General features: G+C 45.3%; 1 protein-coding gene across 2 annotated transcripts in view; it reads left to right on the forward strand.

Moving 5' to 3' along the window:
• Positions 1 to 16398, forward strand: part of LOC142296994 (cytochrome P450 2C5-like) — a 130445-nt gene extending 114047 nt beyond the window's left edge. For both annotated transcript variants that reach the window (XM_075341192.1, XM_075341193.1), the window contains 2 exons: positions 5530 to 5671; positions 5786 to 16398. In XM_075341192.1, coding sequence (XP_075197307.1) covers positions 5530 to 5671; positions 5786 to 5964 — 321 coding nt within the window. In that variant the 3' untranslated portion in view covers positions 5965 to 16398. The remainder of the gene's footprint in view (positions 1 to 5529; positions 5672 to 5785) is intronic.
• The last annotated feature ends 4488 nt before the right edge of the window (positions 16399 to 20886 follow it).

Genomic DNA, 20886 nt, shown 5'->3' on the forward strand with positions numbered 1-20886 from the left:
GGCAGCACGCTGCCAGACATCCAAACATAGAAGGACGGTCGCGCGCCGCCATGATGGCAGGGGGAGCTTTTAAGGAGGTGCAGCTCCACCCGAGGGCGGGCGCGAGGCGGAGATGACAGACTTGACCCAATCAGGGTCCACGACGTCCCAGCCTGGCCAGTCAGGATTCACCACGTCACCAGCCTTGTCATCAAGCCGTGTGACGTCAGTGAGCGAATCAGGACCCACCACGCATTGCACATGCTCACCCTCCTGCCTCTGGGAAATAGAGGCGGGATCCTCGGTCTCACAATGTGCAGAGATAACGGGAATCTCACTGCTTCCCTGAGCAGTAAACCTCTGCACATTGCGCAGCCTCGCAGACCTTCAGGGCCGCTGAGCAGGAGGGTCTGCGGCAGGCCAGGAATGGGAGACTGCTTCACTCCTTGTAACAGGAGAACCACTAGGTGTCACCCTTCTGCTGCCTCTCTGAGAAGGTATCTCCTGCACACTGCGCAGTCTGGCAGACCTTCGGCGCTGCTGAGCAGGAGTGCTCGTGGCAGGCAAGGAATGGGAGACTGCCTCAGTCCTTGCCTCAGGAGAGCCACGAGATGTAACATGTGACTACTTATTAAGTGCAGCTGATCACTCAACAAGGAACTGTTTTTGGAAAATCTGCAATAGAAAGCACTTAACCACTTCAATGCCAAGAGAAGTGAAACCCATTTAAATGAAGAGAGCCAGATGAGATGCTCCAGCCCAAAGGCTGTCACTAGTCTCAACATGCAGGGAGATGATCATGACGAATAGCCTTTGCTTCCTCGGTTCCAGTGGTTATCCAGTCCTATGGTGATCTACAAGTTGCAGTTCTGTGTGGTGTGTGCGTTCTCCAGTTTGCGTTTCTTGTCAACCCCTTTTGCGTTGCTCACCAGTTCATAGTGTCCCTTTTTTGTGTTTGAGTGCAGTGTGCACAAGTTTTTGTTTACCTTATCTGTGTCTATTTCTGGGGTTTTTCATTACTAGGTGTCCAGCCCACTCAGTGGGGGTGGCGTAGTAGCAGTGCTCAAACAGGAGACAGGGTAACGCTGGAGCCTTGATCCTGGCTACCATTGCCCCTACCGTTGAGAAAAGGGACAACGCAGGTGCTCCAGTCTTAGGATCAGCCTAGGAGTCCCTGTTCCATTGTTACATACCTCGTGACACTTGGGTATTCCAAAAGTTTACCTTTAATCTTTTTTTAACAATTCCTTTGTACCTTGTGCCTTTAGTGCTTTGAGTTGTTGTCTTTCTGCGGGACCCATGTTCTCTTTACATTCAGTTCATGGACAGATGTCCTGACATTTTCCTCTAGAAGTTGCTGAAAAAAAATCATAATTCATTGTCAAGATGCAGCAAAACGGGTTCAAACTATAATACTACCACCTCTGTCTCTTTGCAATTCTGCCATTATTACTTAATGTGAGAGAGGCCTTTTGTTGCTTAGAGGTTACCCTGGGTTCCTTTTGTGACATTGCAGACTATTATTTACCTTACTCTCTGAGTAATCTTTTTTAGTCAAGCATTACTGAGGAGGGAAGTCATGGTCTTGAATTTTTTTCCATTCAAGCACAATCTGTCTGACTATGGATTACTGGACCCCCGAACTCATTAGAGATGGTTTGTAACTAGGGATGATCGAATACCTCAAATATTCGGCTTCGCAAACATTTTCCGAATAAGTCGCCGCTATTTGACTATTCTATGTGCAATGTAAAGGTCCAGTCACACATAACGAGATCGTGAACGAGATCGCTACTACGTCACAGTTCCCGGATCGTTGCTGAGTCATTGGTGAAATCGTAAGTGAGGTGTCACACACACCGACTTTAGGAACGAGCATGCGACCCATATAACGATCTTGTAAATCGTCGGGACCCTGTCACACAACAGCTGTGGTAACGATTCTGATCTCGATTAGGGGCGTAGAGAAACGCAGTGAGCCACGTAGGCGCGCATTTGCGTTGCCTTTTCCACACCCCTCCGCTCCGATTGGTGGCCAATACTGCATTCTGATTGGGCGGGCCTAAAAGGTAACTTTTGTATCGCGTGATCCTTTGTCACTTCTTTTGAGCTTTGCTTTGAGAATAGAACCTGCGACTCCGCCCTGATTCATTCATACTTTGTACCCGGTTGCTTGCTTGCTTTTCGGATCGAAGCTGCATCTGCACCCGGATTCATCCCTCCTTCGTTCCCGAGTGTTTATGAGCGCCAACCAATCGGTGCAGAGGGGGCGTGGAAACGGGGACGCAACTACACGCCTACGTGCCACACTAAAGTTCTAATCTAGGTCGTTAACGAAATCGTAGGTAGGTGTCAAACATACAGATCCATCCTGCCCAGCAGGACTCCAACGAGCCAAAAATGGCCCAGGCTGTTCAGCATCAACCTACGATTTCACAGCAGGGGGCGGATCGTTGGTACATGTCAAACATGATGAGATCGCTAGTAAAGTCGTTGTTGCGTCACAGAAACTGTGACGTAGCAACGATCTCATTCACAATCTCGTTATGTGTGAAGTGGCCTTAGGTCTATAGGAAACCCGAATAACAACTATTCGGAACTATTCAAGCTACCCATAGACTTACATTGTGCATCGAATATTCCCATAGTGGCGACCTATTCATCGGATATTCGCGAAGCTGAGTATTTGAGGTATTAGATCATCCCAATTTGTAACCCTTTCCAGCCTGATGGGCATAAAACAACTTTTCTTCTGTCATCCTCGGAAATTCCCTTTGTTTGTGCCATAATACACTTCCACAAAGGTGTTGTGATGATCAGACTTTGATAGATCATTGATATTTAAATAAAACAGGTCAGCGACTCATACTTTATTGTTCTCCCATTCTGTGATTGAAAATTTCAAACCCTAATTTCACCTGTTTATCTCCCAGTTAGTGATGGGTAGTGATGGGCGATTCCCCCCCGATGATCAGGATCGGGAGCCTCGCCCAAACATTTTGTAAAGATCGAGATTGGGATCGAGATTAGAAATTTATGGTGGCCATGTCTAATTTGGCATGACATCATGAATTTCGGGTTTAGTACCATCTGAGAATACAAAGCTGGTATTAACCCCTTTATTACCCAGCATGCCAGCGCCATCTGGGGCGCTGGACGAGCCGGGTAAAGCGCCTGGAAATGGCACTAAGAAACAATGCGCCATTTCCAGGGCTGGCTGCGGGCTATGGACAATCCCAACCCCCAGCTGCCTGTCTCAGATGGTACTAAGCCCGAAATTCATGGTGTCACACCAAATTAGACATGGCCACCATGAATTTCTAGTAAACAGTAAAAAAATGCAATGCATAGAAAAAAAATTGTTATTAGAAATTAAACAAAAAACATTTAGAGACTCCATCTTTATTAGAAAAAAATCCTTAGTCTGACGTAGTCCACAGGGACAGCAATGTCAACTCTGCTTCATCACTCTGTAAAGACAAGTGTCTCTACGGAGAGAGAAGCATAGAGAGCATTGTCAGCTCTGCTGCATCTCTCTGTACAGAGCGAGAAGCAGGCTGACAGTGAGGGGATGATTCCACTTGCGTCTCACATTTTATCACCCCGCAAAGCCTGACACTTTCTGGACAGGAGTGCCTCAGCTCCATGGAAATACATGCAGTCGAGTGCTCCTGTCAGGAGAGTGTGCGCCGTGATGTGATGCGACACTCGCACAATGACAGTCAAAGTTCAGTTAACAGGACCTTCAATGATGTCATAGCCATGTGACCAGTCTGAAATCCAATATCTGTACAACATTCACACCAGACTGGTCACATGGCTATGACACGTCATGGATGGTCCTTTAGGCAGTGGTTGTTACTGGGGGGGCACAGCAATGATCGGACGTGGAAGCAGCGGCCGGGAGAAAGAGTCTGCAGGACGCGTTGCGGGACCTGTAAGTATGATCATAATGTTTTTTTAATAATGTGGTTTTTTTTTTTACAGCCCCTGGACCCGATCTGTAACACGAGCTTCTCAGGAAAGCTCGTGATCGGGATCGTGTACACGATCACTATGTGATCGGCACAATCCCCGATCTTTAAAGTTCGGGATCACCCATCACTACTCCTAATCCTACATGTTTACATATTTTTGCAGCTCACAGGCATGTGATATTGGATAAAGTTTCTCCATAAAAAAATTATAGTGGCTAATATTTTGATTAATTTGATTATGTACTTCATATATACTTTTAAAGCCTTTGAATATCTGATGTAGTTTTAAGTTAAATTATGCTGCAATATTGAAAATTCTTACTGGCTCACAGATTTTCAAGCACTAGTGTATTTTTTTCCACTAGAGAGACAGATGACTTTCTTATAGAAGAGAGAGATCTTGGAAACTTTGGTTAGAGAGCATTCCACTAAAGCAGGCGGCACTGCCATCAGAGCTGTATAATTAACACTAATATTGAGGGGAAATAGGGAGCCCAACCTGACATGTAATCTCTCAGCCACAGGCTATATATCAGTCAAGATAAAAAGAATAAAAGCAGCAGAATATTGTTTACAAACTAAAAGGTCAATAATTAGCTAATAATGGGCAAACTTGGTTCCCAATATGGTGCCTTTGTTTTCACCTAAGAATAGTTATATAGACCAAAGCACAGAGTACTGTTCTGTTTCCAACCCCCATTTTGTATTTAACCCCCCCATGGACCCGCTAAATATATGGTATGATCTGAGAGCCTACCAATCTGAGAGAGTATATTGTTTTTCCTCATTTAGAAATTAGTAGATATCGAAGAAGTACACCAACCTCCTTTGATAGCCAAGAAATGAACTCAGAAGGGCTCAAGATGGAGGCTGATGAACATAATAGGATTTTAGGGACCTAAACTAAGGGCCTATATGAACCTAGACATGCCTGAGGCTTCCTTCACATGTCCGTGTGTCCGGTACGTGTGACATCCGTTTTTACACATACCGGAGACACAGACTCACGTAGACTCATTAAAATCAATGGGTCTGCGCACACGTGTGTGTTTTCACATGGACCATGTGTCCATGTGGAGCATAAGTGTGTCCGTGTGTGCCACACATAAACATGTCCCGTTTTTCTCTGGCAGCACGGGTGTCACACGGAGCGCACACAGATGTGATCCATGTGACATCAGTGTGACACGTACCAGAGAAAACCACGTGTCTGTGAAACAAAATGATTTTCTATACTCGTCTGTCTCCAGTGCTGCAATCTTCAGTCCTGCTGCCACTTGCTTCCGACCCCAGCTCATTATGCTCATTGCATATTCACTGCGCCGAGGACCAGAAGCAGTAGCAGCGCCGGAGACAGCAGCACCGTGGACAGGTAAGTATGGAAGTTCATGCTGTCCATGTGTTATGTGGATGTCACACAGAACACTGACAGCACATGCTGAACACACACACATGGACACACGTGCACAGATGTGTGAAAGAGGGTCACTGTCCGGCCTATATTAAAGTTTCCTTATTTTGAGATTTTTTGGGGGTGAATTTCAGTAGAAGAATCATTTATAAATTTTTGCAGGGAACTCACATAATGCCATCAATGACATCTGTCCTGCGAGATGAGAAGTATTTCAAGAAACCTGATGAGTTTTACCCGCAACATTTTATGGACTCTGATGGAAACTTTGTAAAAAATGAGGCTTTTATACCATTTTCCGCTGGTGAGTAACATTAAAATAAAGATGGTGGAAAACGTGACAACCTCAAGGGCTTTCCGCCACCAGACTCCGTGATAGACTAACACTATGATGTTTTCTATCTGTTTCTGTTTGCAGGCAAGAGAAGTTGTGCCGGTGAGAGCTTGGCTAAAGTTAAGCTTTTCCTCTTCTTTACAAAGCTGCTGCAGAACTTCACATTCACGGCTCCTCCAGGGGCAAAGCTGGATCTCTCTACTGCCGTTGGCTTTATCTCACATCCTAAAAAATACGAGATCTGTGCAATATCAAGAAACTAATGGACAGCTTCCACTGTGTTTGTCCCACTATTCAAGGAGATATTAAACTTTATGGCTAAATTGAAAAAAATGAGTTATATATGAACATGTTCAAGTTACTAATTTACCCTTTATTGACATTTTCTGCCATTTTCAATACTGAGAAAGTGGCAACAGTCTTACTTGGTATCGTGCCATCCACACAGAGTGCTGTTCGATGAGATGTCTGCAGATGGAGAAGCTTTTGACCATACACAACATTCAGCATTTCCACTGCACGTGTAATGTACTTTAGTGAAGGACCCTGAATGACATGAATAGTCACCCACATCTCTAAATGCTTGAAGCTGTCATACGGACCAGACTCATTTGGATGGCACAGAAAGTTTTGCAATCAAAATGTCATGACAAAGTGCCTGTGCCCAGATTGTACAAGGTACATGGACAAACGTTCTTGCTCATAAGAGAAAACACAGTTCAGGAGTCTTAGCCTAGTTTCACACTTGCATTGAACGGCATCCGTTGCATTGCGTTGTGTGACGGATGCAATGGATGCGTTGCATATAGAGGGAAAACGGATGCAACGGATTGTACAAAACAACGGAATATGCTTTTTTTTTTACAGTTTTACCGGTGGCACAATCAGCTGATCACCCGGCTACCGCTGATCAGCTGATCGCTCTCAAAAGCCGGCCACCGGGCGATCAGCTGATCACGCTAAAAAGCCTGGCGATCAGCTGAGCGCTCTCAAAAGCCGGCTGCCGGGTGATCAGCTGAGCGCTCTCAAAAGCCGGCTGCCGGGTGATCAGCTGAGCGCTTTCAAAAGCCGGCTGCCGGGCGATCAGCTGATCATTCAGCCACCGAGAGACAAACAAAGTTTCTGTGATTTTAAAAAAAAAAAATTGATGAGCATGCCAAGTGAAAAAATAAAGGATTCCGCCGCTCAAAAAACATTACATGCTGCGTTCCTTCCGCCCGGCAGAAGCAACGCAGGTTCATCAGTCGCAATCCGTCGTCCATACAAGTCTATGGGAAGCAGCAGAATCTGTTAACGGATTCCGCTGTTTTCCAAAACGGCGGATTGCGACTGAAGGAAAATAAGTGTGAAACTAGCCTTAGGATTGAATTGGGTGTTGGTACATCAGGTGCTTTTTGAGTATGCATTATATGTTATTATTGCATTATATTATATGTAATCAGAGTAATGAATAGTAGGTTTAGACTAAAACACGAGAATAGATAGATATTTAGGAACTTTGTATTCTAGTGTATAAGTTGAAAGGGAGACAAACGGTTTATTTTCAGATTTTGTATTGCTAATATTGTGTGGTGGGGGGATTTATTGGTTTGTATATACAAAGGGTGAAATAAGTATTGAACCAAAGTATACTGATGGCATTGGTTACAGAATTTAGACTTTCTAAACAACTGAAGGTTCCAGTGATCCCTGTTGGGGCCATAATCCAGAAGTGGAAAGAACATAATTTCACAATAAAGTGGCCACGACCAGGTGCTCAGCACAAGATTTCAGACAAAGGAGTGAAAACAATTATCAGAAGAGTTGTCCAAGAGTCAAGAGCTACATGTAAAAAGCTACAGAAAGACCTGAAATCAGCAGGTACAATTATTTCAAAGAAAACAAGTAAGCACTCATCCTCCATGGCCTCCACACAAAACTCCAGTGCTGAACAAAAAGCAGGTCCAACTGCACTTAACCGCTTCACGCCCGAGCCTGTTTTCTCCTTCATGATCTGGCCAATTTTTCAATTCTGACCAGTGTCAATTTATGATGTAATGACACTAACACTTCAATGGATCCCATTGATTCTGCGAAATTTGTGAAACATTATTTTTTTTTGTTAGGAAGTTAGAAGGGTTCAACGTTTATCAGCAATTTCCAATTTTTACAACAAAATTTAGAAACCATTTCTTTAGGGACCAAATCAAATTTAAAGGGACTTTGAGAGGCCTAGGTGACAGAAAATACTAAAAAATGACACAATTCTAAAAGCATACCTCATATGTGGTGAAAATCTACAGTTTGGGCTCATAACAGGGCTCTGGAGGAAAGGAGCGCCATTTGACTGCAAAATTGTGTGGAATCATTAGCAGATGACATGTCACGTTTGTAGAGCCCCTGATATGCCTAAATAGTAGACCTTCCCCACAAATGATCCCATGTTGGAAACTAGACCCCTCAACAAATTTATCTAGATGGTTAGTAAGCACCTTGAACCCTCAGGTGCTTCAGAAAATTTTATAAGGTTAAGCAATGAAAATGAAAAAATATGTTTTTAACCTCAAAAATTTTGCTTTAGTCCCACATTTTTCCAATTATTTAGGCTAACAGGAGATAATTTGTGGCGCCCCTGACCTGGTCAGGCACCACTGAGTACTGCACCCACGCTGGGACATTATTTCCAGGTAATTCTGAAGGCTGGAATAGGGTGTGTACGCACAGGCACATAGTAACTAGGTCTCCCACATCTTTGAGGGGACCCCTGGGCAGACCCAGGAGGGGGCGTGTCTCCACATCTAATCAAGGGGTGCAATAGAGAGGCTGGGAGCTAGGGTTGCAGTGGCAGTCAGAAAAGGAGAAAGAGCCAGTCTGATAGTGGAGACGCAGGAGAGTGGGCACGCTAGTCAGACCCTGCACGTGGAGTAGCCGCTGGTGGGGGAGAACGGTTGCCACACAATCAGCCTGAAAGACACCTGAAGAGAGGACAGGCAGTTGAGTACGGGGACTCCTGGTAACTGGGCATGCACGAGGAACAGGTCCCTAGCACTAGAAGTCCCAGAAATTTCGAGCTCCCTCTGAAGTCCCGAAAGAGGGTCAAATGACCCTTAGTCCAAATATTATGAAATACAATAAACTGAATAGAACTAACTAGAAACTAAATGGCTAAACTCAATGAAAAACAACAACCTCCTGTGGTGCGACAGTAATGGCCTTAATTACAGAACAAAAGATATAGTTACATAGTTACATAGTTACTTAGGTTGAAAAAAGACCTAGGTCCATCTAGTTCAACCTGCCTCCACCAGTTCTACATTAGGTCACTAAGTCATTTATAACCAACAATGTTGTGTGTAGTGAGGAAATCATCCAGCCCTTTTTTAAAAGCTGTTATAGTATCTGCCATTACTACCTCTTGTGGTAGTGTATTCCACAGTCTGACCGCTCTAACTGTAAAGAACACTTTCCTATTTAGGTGTCGGAATCGCTTTTCTTCCACTCGCAGTGAGTGCCCCCTGGTCCTTAGTACTGTCTTTGGAAGAAATAAGTCATGTGCCAGTCCTTTATATTGACCACACATGTATTTATACATATAAATGAGATCTCCTCTGAGACGTCTTTTTTCTAAGCTAAACATATCTAACTTTTTCAACCTGTCATAATATGGGCGGCCTTCCATTCCTTGTAATAGTCTAGTTGCCGCCTTTGAACTGACTCTAACTTCTGAATGTCCTTTTTAAAATGTGGAGCCCAAAACTGGATCCCGTATTCCAGATGTGGCCTTACAAGTGATTTATAGAGGGATAACAATACGTTGGGATCACGGGATCTAATCTCTCTTTTTATACACCCTAGAATCTTGTTTGCTTTAGCAGCTGCTGCTTGACATTGAGTGCTGCTGCTCAGCTTATTTGTAATGAGAATACCCAAGTCCTTCTCCTGTTCTGTAGTCCCGAGTTTACTTCCATTTAATGTATACGCAGCTATAGGATTACTCCGTCCTAGGTGCATTACTTTACATTTATCAACATTAAATCTCATTTGCCAAGTATCTGCCCATTCTGACATCTTATCCAGATCTTTTTGTAATATTGTACTATCCAGGTCAGTTTTTAATATCCTACATAGTTTGGTGTCATCGGCAAAGACTGACACTGTACTATCAATCCCATCCACAAGGTCATTAATAAAGAGAGTAAAAAGAATTGGTCCTAGCACAGATCCCTGCGGCCCCCACTGCTGACTATAGCCCATTTTGAGAATGTAGCATTTATGACTACTCTTTGTTTCCTATCTTTTAGCCAATTCCTTACCCAGTTGCATATTGTGTCCCCTAGTCCTTGCTTCTGGAGCTTTAGTATAAGTCTATTATGTGGTACAGTATCAAATGCCTTTGCAAAGTCCAAATAATGATAAAGATGGTGATTATAGGATGTTAGCTAAAATCCTTCAGGTCATTCGACCCGTCTCTAGGTTCCAAAGGTAGAAATGTTAAATGACCCCTCTCTGGGACTTCTAGTGTTAAAGCCAGACATCCATTTAGTGGTCTGCTAAATCCTGCAGGTGGAGGGACTAGAGGTTCCTCACCAACCATAACAGAGTCAGAGCCTCAGCAGCAACGAGGGGGCCCATAAGGAGGATCGAGCCTGGAGCCATCTTCCTTGGTCCACGCTGCCGGCAAACGGGCCAGAAAGGGGAGAAAAGGCAGTAGCGACTTTCCTGGATGAATCCCATGGTACTTTAAGTCAGGGGTTGTCCGAAACAAGAAGTGCTAGGAAGGCGAGCTAACGGTTACCCTTAGACCAGCCTAAAGGATACCTGGTTCTCTCCTGATTCATCTCAGCATCGCCCGGGTACCTCACAACAACACCTGAAAGTGAGTAAAAACCAGTTGCAAGACATTTTGGACTGAGACTGAGTTATTCTGCGACCTGTTGTTCTACACACCCGAGCCCCTGGGGCCAGCCTCACTCACGGGAGGCCACACCATCCAACTACAGACTCCATCAGCCCCAGACGCTCGCTAAACCTGCAGTGGCGGTCACCCATATCCTGACCGCAAACCGTGAGTGGTGTTACAACTCCCATGTAAATAAACCTGACATACCTGCTGCCAGCGGTAATTTAGTGGAGCCCCTGTTGTTTCCCAGAAGGTGGAGTGAAGTCCCTGAGGCGACCGCTACAGGTGGGCGACACAAATGCACCATACAATTGTTGTACAATTTCTCTTGAGTATGCTAATACCACATATGTAGTTGAAAGCTACTTTTGAGGCACAGTGCAAAGTGAAGAAGGGAAGGAGCGTCAGGTGTGTCACAAAATTTTATACTATTGGGAGGTGAACAAAAAATAATTATATTTTTAACACTAAAATGTTATTTTAAAATGAGATTTCCAATTTTAACAAGGGAAATAGATAAAAAGGGCCAGGTAATTTATCACTCAATTTCTCTTGAACATTGCAATACCCCACATATGACTGTATAATACTGTTTGGCCGCACCACAGGGCTCAGGAGGGAAGGAGCACCATTTGATTTCTGAAGCATAGATTTTCCTAGAATAGTTTGCAGAGCCCCTAAGTTCCAGAACAGAAGAAATCACCTCAAGTGACAAAATTTTGGAAATTACACCTCTCTGGGAATTCATTTATGGCTGCAGTGACGATTTAATCTCTGGAAAATATCAATGGTGTCAAACGCAGTGAATGTTGCAGCATTTAAAATTGCAAATAAGTCTTTGTCATGCCCAGTACATTGTAGTGTCCGTACATTGTGCCCAGCTTGTGCTTCTGGAGACCTGCATCCTGTAAATTAAGTGAGCTCTCCTCACTACAACAGTGCTAAACAATATAGATGCAAACTGTGGTTTAGGCACATTGTGGGGCTTAGAAGAGAGGGGTGCATTTGGATTCAGGAGTGCAGATTTTGCTGGATTTCTGAGGGGGGAGCCATAGTGTGTTCCAAGAGACTTTGTGCTACCAGTAACGTGGAAGCCCTCTGTATTTCTGTAAACAGATGACAGACCTGAGTGGGGACTTGTGTTTTTGTGGGTTGAGTTTGCAGTGGGTGAGCAGACCCCTGCAAAAGGGAACATAGTTAACCCGGAAATGTTATTAATAAAAATGTTTTATTTGTATGTGCATGTGTATTGTGTTAGGGTACCCCTAGTGGCCGGGTGGGACGGCTGTCACCACAGTGGGGAGGAGGAGCCGGCAGAGACAAGGGGAGGAGAGAGCAAGGGTGTGAGGAAAAGATTAGATCAAGGGAGCAGTCGTCTCGGGGACAGGAGCGGAGCAGCAGAGCCGGGGCAGAGTGTGGGAGCTGGAAATCAGGGAAGCCGGTGAGAAAAGGAGCGGGCGGAACCTCATAGTGTGAAGCAGTCCGGTGTGGGTCCGGGCTGTGGGTAGCCAGAAGTGGGAGCCGGGCGAAGTGGAGTAGTCAGGCACATCCCCACTGGAGGGGACGCAAGGACAGGCTTCCCCCAGCTAAGAAAGCGTATCATCACCTTTATTGCTTTGTTTGGGACTTTGTGAAGAATAAAAGAATGTTTGTTCATTGCATTGAACCCTGCCTGAAGAGTGTTTGTGCGCCGGATAACATCTGCATCACCACCACACTCTGCCCCACCAAGTCATCTCCTGTCCCCATAGTGACGGTGGAACCAGGGGTAAGCCTGATTGCAAGGGCCACGACTACAAGGCCAGAGGCACCCCTGGCACCCCGTTACATGTGGCGTAGTCGGCAGGATCCGAGTCCCCTGCCGGGGACCCAGGAGGCTGGAGATCGGGTCGTGCCTGAAGCACAGGATCCGGACCGTGATACAGGATTTCCAGTCCCGTGGTGGGAAGAGAACCTAGTACCCGTAGCGTTGGACCGGGTACAAGATGGCGGCAAGGAGGCCGTTATCTGTGAGGAAGAAAAGGCGCGGAAAATTGGCGCCGAAAGAAGAGCCTGGGGCTGGCCGGTGCCGAAGAGAAAGCATGGAGTACTCCGCCCAAAGAGGGGAGGCGCCAGCTCCAGGGCATGGAAGAAGAAGAAAAAGAAGTACCTCAGCGGAGGAGTCAAGATGATGCGTGAGGCTGGGGGTGGGGTCCGTTTAAGAGCGGGAAACGAAGACCCGCCTCCACTCTTCCCAGTCTCAGCGTCGACACCACCGCCATCTCGGGCAGAGACGCCATCAACCCCAAGAGGAGCTGCAGCAGCTGTGCCGGTGGAGCCGCCTTTCGCCCCTGTGTCTTTCAGGCGAATCCGCCGCCAGCCGGGACAATCTCTGGGGGCCTATATCCAGGCTCAAGCAGAGGAGGAGAACTGGGCACACTGGTGGCCGTCCAGAGGAGGAGAGCTGCGCACACTGGTGGCCGTCCAGAGGAGGAGAGCTGTGCACACTGGTGGCCGTCCAGAGGAGGAGAACTGGGCACACTGGTGGCCGTCCAGGGAATGGAAGAGGGCCTGGCCCCCCAGAGTAAGTCACCACTGCTGATCTGTTGTTTAAGTCCGGCGCCGTTTAGCCGGCAGAAGTTCTTTTAAAGTTTTACGGGCCGTTGCCCCATTCTGTGTGTTTGTACGGGCAGTCGCCCCATCTAAGACCGGGAGCGCTGTTGCCAAGCCTCCGGGCGCCCATCTAAGACCGGGAGCGCTGTTGAGCCTCCGGGCGCTAGTTGAAAGAAGGACCGGGAGCGCTGCAGAAACCGCCGGGCGCGGGACTGGTGCCCTCTGTGTGGGTGCTGCACCTATTGTGGACGGTATTGCAGACTTTACGTGCTTCTGTGTGTTTTAAGTAAGAGCCGTGCCGGGAGGCTCGGGTTTTAAGAGGGGAGGTATGCAGTGGGTGAGCAGACCCCTGCAAAAGGGAACATAGTTAACCCGGAAATGTTATTAATAAAAATGTTTTATTTGTATGTGCATGTGTATTGTGTTAGGGTACCCCTAGTGGCCGGGTGGGACGGCTGTCACCACAGTGGGGAGGAGGAGCCGGCAGAGACAAGGGGAGGAGAGAGCAAGGGTGTGAGGAAAAGATTAGATCAAGGGAGCAGTCGTCTCGGGGACAGGAGTGGAGCAGCAGAGCCGGGGCAGAGTGTGGGAGCTGGAAATCAGGGAAGCCGGTGAGAAAAGGAGCGGGCGGAACCTCATAGTGTGAAGCAGTCCGGTGTGGGTCCGGGCTGTGGGTAGCCAGAAGTGGGAGCCGGGCGAAGTGGAGTAGTCAGGCACATCCCCACTGGAGGGGACGCAAGGACAGGCTTCCCCCAGCTAAGAAAGCGTATCATCACCTTTATTGCTTTGTTTGGGACTTTGTGAAGAATAAAAGAATGTTTGTTCATTGCATTGAACCCTGCCTGAAGAGTGTTTGTGCGCCGGATAACATCTGCATCACCACCACACTCTGCCCCACCAAGTCATCTCCTGTCCCCATAGTGACGGTGGAACCAGGGGTAAGCCTGATTGCAAGGGCCACGACTACAAGGCCAGAGGCACCCCTGGCACCCCGTTACAAGTTGAATGCTATTTGGTAGCGATTTTGGTACAGAATATTTTGGATCATTTCACAGGTATCCTGTGCTCTGAGCTGAACACTTACATCAGGGTTTCTATCTGCATGTCTAAAATTCGTGATTCAGGTGAAACTTTCAACGGATCAATTCACTAATAAGGCAGCAGAGTTAAGGGTGCTTTACACGCTGCGACATTGCTAGCGATCTTGTTAGCGATGTAACACGTGAGATCGCACATACGATTTTTCGAGATCGCACATGTGACCGGCGCTACAAAAAAAAATGACCTATGTGCGATCTCGGCAAATCTTATCTGCGATCTGGCGTGTCACATTGCTAACGAGATCGCTAGCGATGTTGCAGCGTGTAAAGCACCGTTTACTCTGGACTCTGTTTTGCCTCTATTCAGTGGTGAACGTCTTTTCAAAGGTGAACAAAACTGTTGATGACCGCACTTTTGTGCATGTCTCAAAAGAGGTATAAGTAGATGGAGATCACCACACCACAGGCCAGATATGAGGTCAAAGTAACTCCCTCTGCCTCATTACAGTGAATCTTTGTGGTGGGACTTTTGTCTGAGTCACATTTTTCAGGGATTTACGGTGTGTGCCTACGTTCCGCAAACGCTGCCTCCTGGATGCAGCGTTTCTTCTCCTGCAGTGACGCAACTGTTCTGCGTAGGAGACCGTAGTTGCCTGTGTCCATGATCAGGGTGTGATAAAAGATACCAAATTTGAAAAAAACAACTATATTCTTGCTTGGGAAAAGGAACTTAAGCAACAGATCTCAGAAGAAATGTGGCAAGAAAGCTTAAAAGAAATAAACTCTTCTAGTTCTAGTGCGACTCTTCTAGAGACACATACAAAACTACTATTAAGGTGGTACTTTACTCCATCAAGAATTCACCAATTTAATAAAGATGTCACCCCTGCTTGCTGGAGGAATTGTGGTGGGATTGGTGACTTAATGCATGTCTTTTGGGGGTGTCCAGTACTAAAGGAACTCTGGTCAGAAGTATCGAAATTGATCAATAACATCAGTCATTTAGTCATTGCTCTCACCCCTCAAAAAGCCCTTCTCTCCTTAGAACTAGAACAAATAGATCCCATCTACAGACCTATTATTATCCATATTTTCCTCACTACTAAAAACCTAATTGCAACCAATTGGAAGAAAATCGACGTCCCCAACATATCACAAATTGTTAACACTCTCACCCTTCATGAAAAATATGAAAAACATTATACTATTACAATTTATTTTCCCCATATTACAAACGATGGAACCCATGGAACCAATTTTGAGAAGGGATCATGTGAACAAATTTTTGTGCATCATAATATACATCACGTAGGGGTATCTTCTTACAACTCATGAATAAATATGGTCATTTAATTTGTCGTCACAGATAAGATCATTTATTCGATCGAATGTAATTTGTAAATATGTTTTAGTGATATTTAATGATTGATTAAGCCTTGTTCTCCCTTATCTTCTACCCTAATTTTTTCTTCCTCCTGTCTCTGTTTCCCCAATTAAATTCCACGACTTTCCACAGCCCAACCTTCCCTACATCCTTCCATCCCTGTCTTATACCTAACCCTTAATAGAAGCTTTAAGATATGTAAGTCTTTTGTTATCTATGTTGTATTCAATCATATTCAACTATGAAATAGTATCAAATTCCTACTCCGCCTTTCCCCTTTTTAATTATTGAAAATAAAAATATTTTAAAACATGATCGGGGTTCGGGTCGCTTTCGCTCTGTTCGCTCACATCTACTCAAGACTAGTATGACATCCTGCGGCTTGGGAAGCTGCGCCACATGAGAGTTTATGCTGCGCCACATGAACGTTTATGCTGCAGAGAAAAGAAGCACAGTGGGCATGGGATTTCTATAAATCCCATCCACTGTGCTTGTACTGTACAATGCAGAGTTTTGGATACAGCAAAAACACACAGCATTCAAATCGCTGCTATTCCTGATCGTTTTTACCAAACCCTTACAAGTAATTACTGTGTAAGCGCTCATCGTAGAGCACAGGATGAATATGAGCACCGTCTCACCTTGGGAGGCAGGATGAACCAATTAACAGCAGTTGAAGAATTGGCTTTATTTTTTACGCTGTTCACCATGTGGTATAAGTGATTAGGCGTCTTTATTCCTCTGGTCAGTACGATTAATGCGATACCAGATTTATATAGTTTTTGTTAGGTTTACCTACTATCACGCTTAAAATGCTTTTTTTTTTCTTTAGAAAATAAAGGTTGTTTGCATCACTGAGTTTTGAAGGCTATAGTTTTCTTTGATTTTTCTGCCGAGAGTCATTTGGGGGCTCCTTCTTTTATTTCTGGATGAGTGTGAGTTTTTATTGGTACCATTTTGAACACATAATTTTTTATTGTTTTCTATTTCTCTTTTTGTGAGGCAGAATTAAGAAGAAATAGCAATTCAAGAATATGGGCTCGTCAGCTTACACCAGTGGGAACTCTTCCCTGAGGAGAATGACAGGAGACAGGGTTCTTAGAGGATCTCTCCCTGAGGCGTCAATACACTCTGATGGCAAGGGCCATATCCGCAAAAAACTCATCCACCGACCGAAATGATGGAGAGTCAGTCTGCAGAGAGAAGGCCCAGGACTGGGGATCTGCCCACAACAGAGAAACAACAATCTCCACTCACTGTTCCTCACTCCTGGAAGTTCAAGGGCAGAGCCTAAAGTACAACTTACAAGCCTCTCTGAAGATAGTAAACTTATCGCTCCCATTATCAAACTTTTCCGGGAGGGCTATCTTGGGTTCTGGTTGTCCCTGAGCATTCAGAGAGGCTAGAAACCCAGAAATTTGCTGCAGTTCCTGCACAACCTGGGAGCGTAGATCCGTGATCTCCTGAGAGAGAGTCTGCATCAACTGTGCGAACGCAGCCGCCTGAGCCATAGTGACACAGGGAAAAAATATAAATGGCTGAAGATAATGTCACGCTATGGGCCAAAGTCTGACATACAACAAAAAAGCAACTAAAACAACACCACAAACAGGGGAACACTGGGAACACAATACAGCAGAAGTCCCTGATGCTAGTGAGAGGCGCGAGAGTACACCTCCTGAACTCACCTCAAGCTGATTCCTGAGTTACCTAGTGCCCCTATACAGGTTCTTTCAACTTGTCGGCAATCAGGATTCCTTGGGCCCTCAGCTGACCCTAAACTCACCCTGCCTAGTGAGTAAGCCGACGAGTTCACTAGACTCGCCACTACAATACGGAAACACCAGGGAAGGCAAACAAACTGAGGAAATACCGCAACACAAAAGGATAAAGGTCGGCTTCTTGGAACGCTCTAACACAGCTCCTTCCACCAAGGGGGCCAATATACAAATTAGTTTGTATCTTCAGCAGGGATTACCGGGTAAGGCCAGTTTCACACATCCGGCATTTTGCAGCTTTGCCGGATCTATCACACTCCAGTACAGTGCAATACAGTACAATGGCATCGCGGCAAGCTCCGGTCACATGCCCCGGTCACATAACAGCATGTGACCGGAGCTTGCCGCGATGCCATTGTACTGTATTGCACTGTACTGGAGTGTGACAGATCCGGCGAACTGTCGGATGTGTGAAATCGGCCTAACACCAGTACAGTCATATGAAAAAGTTAAGGCGCCCCTATTAATGCTAACCTTTTTTCTTTATAACAATTTGGGTTTTTGCAGCAGCTATTTCAGTTTCATATATCTAGTAACTGATGGACTGAGTAATATTTCTGGATTGAAATGAGGTTTATTGTACTAACAGAAAATGTGCAATCCACATTTAAACAAAATTTGACCGGTGCAAAAGTATGGGCACCTCAACATAAAAGTGACATTAATATTTTGCAGATCCTCCTTTTGCAAAAATAACAGCCTCTAGTCGCTTCCTGTAGCTTTTAATGAGTTCCTGGATCCTGGATGAAGGTATATTTGACCATTCCTGTTTACAAAACAATTCCAGTTCAGTTAAGTTTGATGGTCGCCGAGCATGGACAGCACGCTTCAAATCATCCCACAGATTTTCAATGATATTCAGGTCTGGGGACTGGGATGGCCATTCCAGAACATTATAATTGTTCCTCTGCATGAATGCCTGAGTAAATTTGGAGCGGTGTTTTGGATCATTGTCTTGCTGAAATATCCACCCCCTGCGTAACTTCAACTTCGTCACTGATTCTTGCACATTATTGTCAAGAATCTGCTGATACTGAGTTGAATCCATGCGACCCTCAACTTTAACAAGATTCCCGGTGCTGGCATTGGCCACACAGCCCCAAAGCATGATGCAACCTCCAGCAAATGTTACTGTGGGGAGCAAGTGCTTTTCTTGGAATGCTGTGTTTTTTTGCTTCCGTGCATAACGCCTTTTTGTATGACCAAACAACTCAATCTTTGTTTTATCAGTCCACAGGACGTTCTTCCAAAATGTAACTGGCTTGTCCAAATGTGCTTCTGCATACCTCAGATGACTCTGTTTGTGGCCTGCTTGCAGAAACGGCTTCTTTCGCATCACACTCCCATACAGCTTCTCCTTGTGTAAAGTGCGTTGTATTGTTGACCGATGCACATTGACACCATCTGCAGCAAGTTGATGCTGCAGGTAGGTCTTTGGAGGTGGTCTGTGGATTGTCCTTGACTGTTCTCACCATTCTTCTTCTCTGCCTTTGTGATATTTTTCTTGGCCTGCCACTTCTGGGCTTAACAAGAACTGTACCTGTGTTCTTCCATTTCCTTACTATGTTCCTCACAGTGGAAACTGACAGTTTAACTCTCTGAGACAACTTTTTGTATCCTTCCCCTGAACAACTATGTTGAATAATCTTTGTTTTCAGATCATTTGAGAGTTGTTTTGAAGAGCCCATGATGCCACTCTTCATAGGAGATTCAAATAGGAGAACAACTTGCAAGTGGCCACCTTAAATACCTTTTCTCATGATTGGATACACCTGCCTATGCAGTTCAAAGCTCAATGAGGTTACAAAACCAATTTAGTGCTTTAGTAAGTCAGTAAAAAGTAGTTAGGAGTATTCAAATCAAGAAATTAATAAGGGTACCCATACTTTTGCACCTGTCAAATTTTGTTTAAATGCGGATTGCACATTTTCTGTTAGTACAATAAACCTCATTTCCATCCAGAAATATTACTCAGTCCATCAGTTATTAGATATATGAAACTGAAATAGCTGTTGCAAAAACCCAAATTGTTATAAAGAAAAAAGGTTAACATTAATAGGAGTGCCCAAACTTTTTCATATGACTGTATGCTTGCATACATTATAATGGCCCTCAAATAATTGAAGATAAATTATAAAGGCTCCTTCAGAGCCGTCCAAATAATACAATGGACTCATGAAGCCTTCCATATATTATAATGGCACACACATAGTCCTCCATATAGTAATGGGCCCCACATAGTACTCCATATAGTAAAATGCTGCTGCATAGTGCTCTATGAAGTATAATAGGCCCAACATAGTCCTCCATATTGTCTAATGCAGCCCTTCGTCCTCCATATATTTTAATGCATTCCCCATAGTCCTTCATATAGTATAATGCAACCCATAGTCCTTAATATATTATAATGCACTTCCCATAGTTATCCATATATTATAATATAGTAATATGCAACCCCCATATAGTAGTGTGTAGCCCCCATATAGCAGTATGCAGCCCTTATATTCCTCCATATAGTATTATGCACCTTATATTCCTACATATAATATTATACAGCCCCATATAGTATTATGCAGTCCTATATAGTAGTATGTAGCCCCCATATAATATTATGCAGCCCCATTATAGTAGTTTGAACCCCCATATAGTATTATGCACCCTCATGTAGTAGCATACAGCTCCCAAATCATTTAATGCACCCCTATAACTGTCTGGCCACGAATTAATACATACTCCCTTCTCATTGTTCCTTGGCTGCTCTGCTCTCATGAGCATGTCCACTGTTCTCCCTCTCTGCACAACAGCGCTCGGTACTGACGTCATTGAACTCTGCTGTGCTGACATGTCAAAGTGTGACGCCTTAGACTAGCCAGGTAGTCACAGGTAGACCCCCGCATTACACCTGTCCCCCAATAAGGTGTCATCAGCCAACTAAACCCTAGTCACCCCCCTCAGGACTGGATGGACACACCAGGGGGTGGAGCCAGGCAGTCGGCCACGCCCACCGATGAGTTCAGAGAGCCTGAGGCAGGAAAAGCATTAGTAGTCAGTAGTCAGTAGTGAATAGTGGAGTGAAGGAGTCTGAAGGGTGCCGGGGTCGGAGCCCTGGTACCTTGGCTAGGAAGCAAACAGTGGCCTTAGCCTGCATGAGCCAGGAAGACGGCTCGGTGGAACCGTGGTGGACCAGGACAGGGTAGTGGCCCGCTGTTACCGACCCAGGGAACCGACTCGGAAACCGAAGCACAAAGGGGGGTACTCAGACCCTGAAACGAGGTCCAGAACTCACTGGACTGTGTTAATTAACTGATTGCGGTCTGGACTATAGGTCCTTTCCCACCCAAGTCCCGACTGAAGACAACAGCCCAACGAGGGGGTAGAAAGCCACCGAACAGGCAGAGAGGTGCGATGGGCCAGCGTCTGCGGGCAAAAGGGCTCTCTTGACATCTACCAAGCCGGGGAGCGGACTCCTGACGCTGAAGCGCAGCCAGCCGAAGTACACAACACGGTGCAGG

The sequence above is a fragment of the Anomaloglossus baeobatrachus genome, chromosome 3 (genome assembly GCF_048569485.1).
Source record: "Anomaloglossus baeobatrachus isolate aAnoBae1 chromosome 3, aAnoBae1.hap1, whole genome shotgun sequence".
NCBI classification, from domain to species: Eukaryota; Metazoa; Chordata; class Amphibia; order Anura; family Aromobatidae; genus Anomaloglossus; species Anomaloglossus baeobatrachus.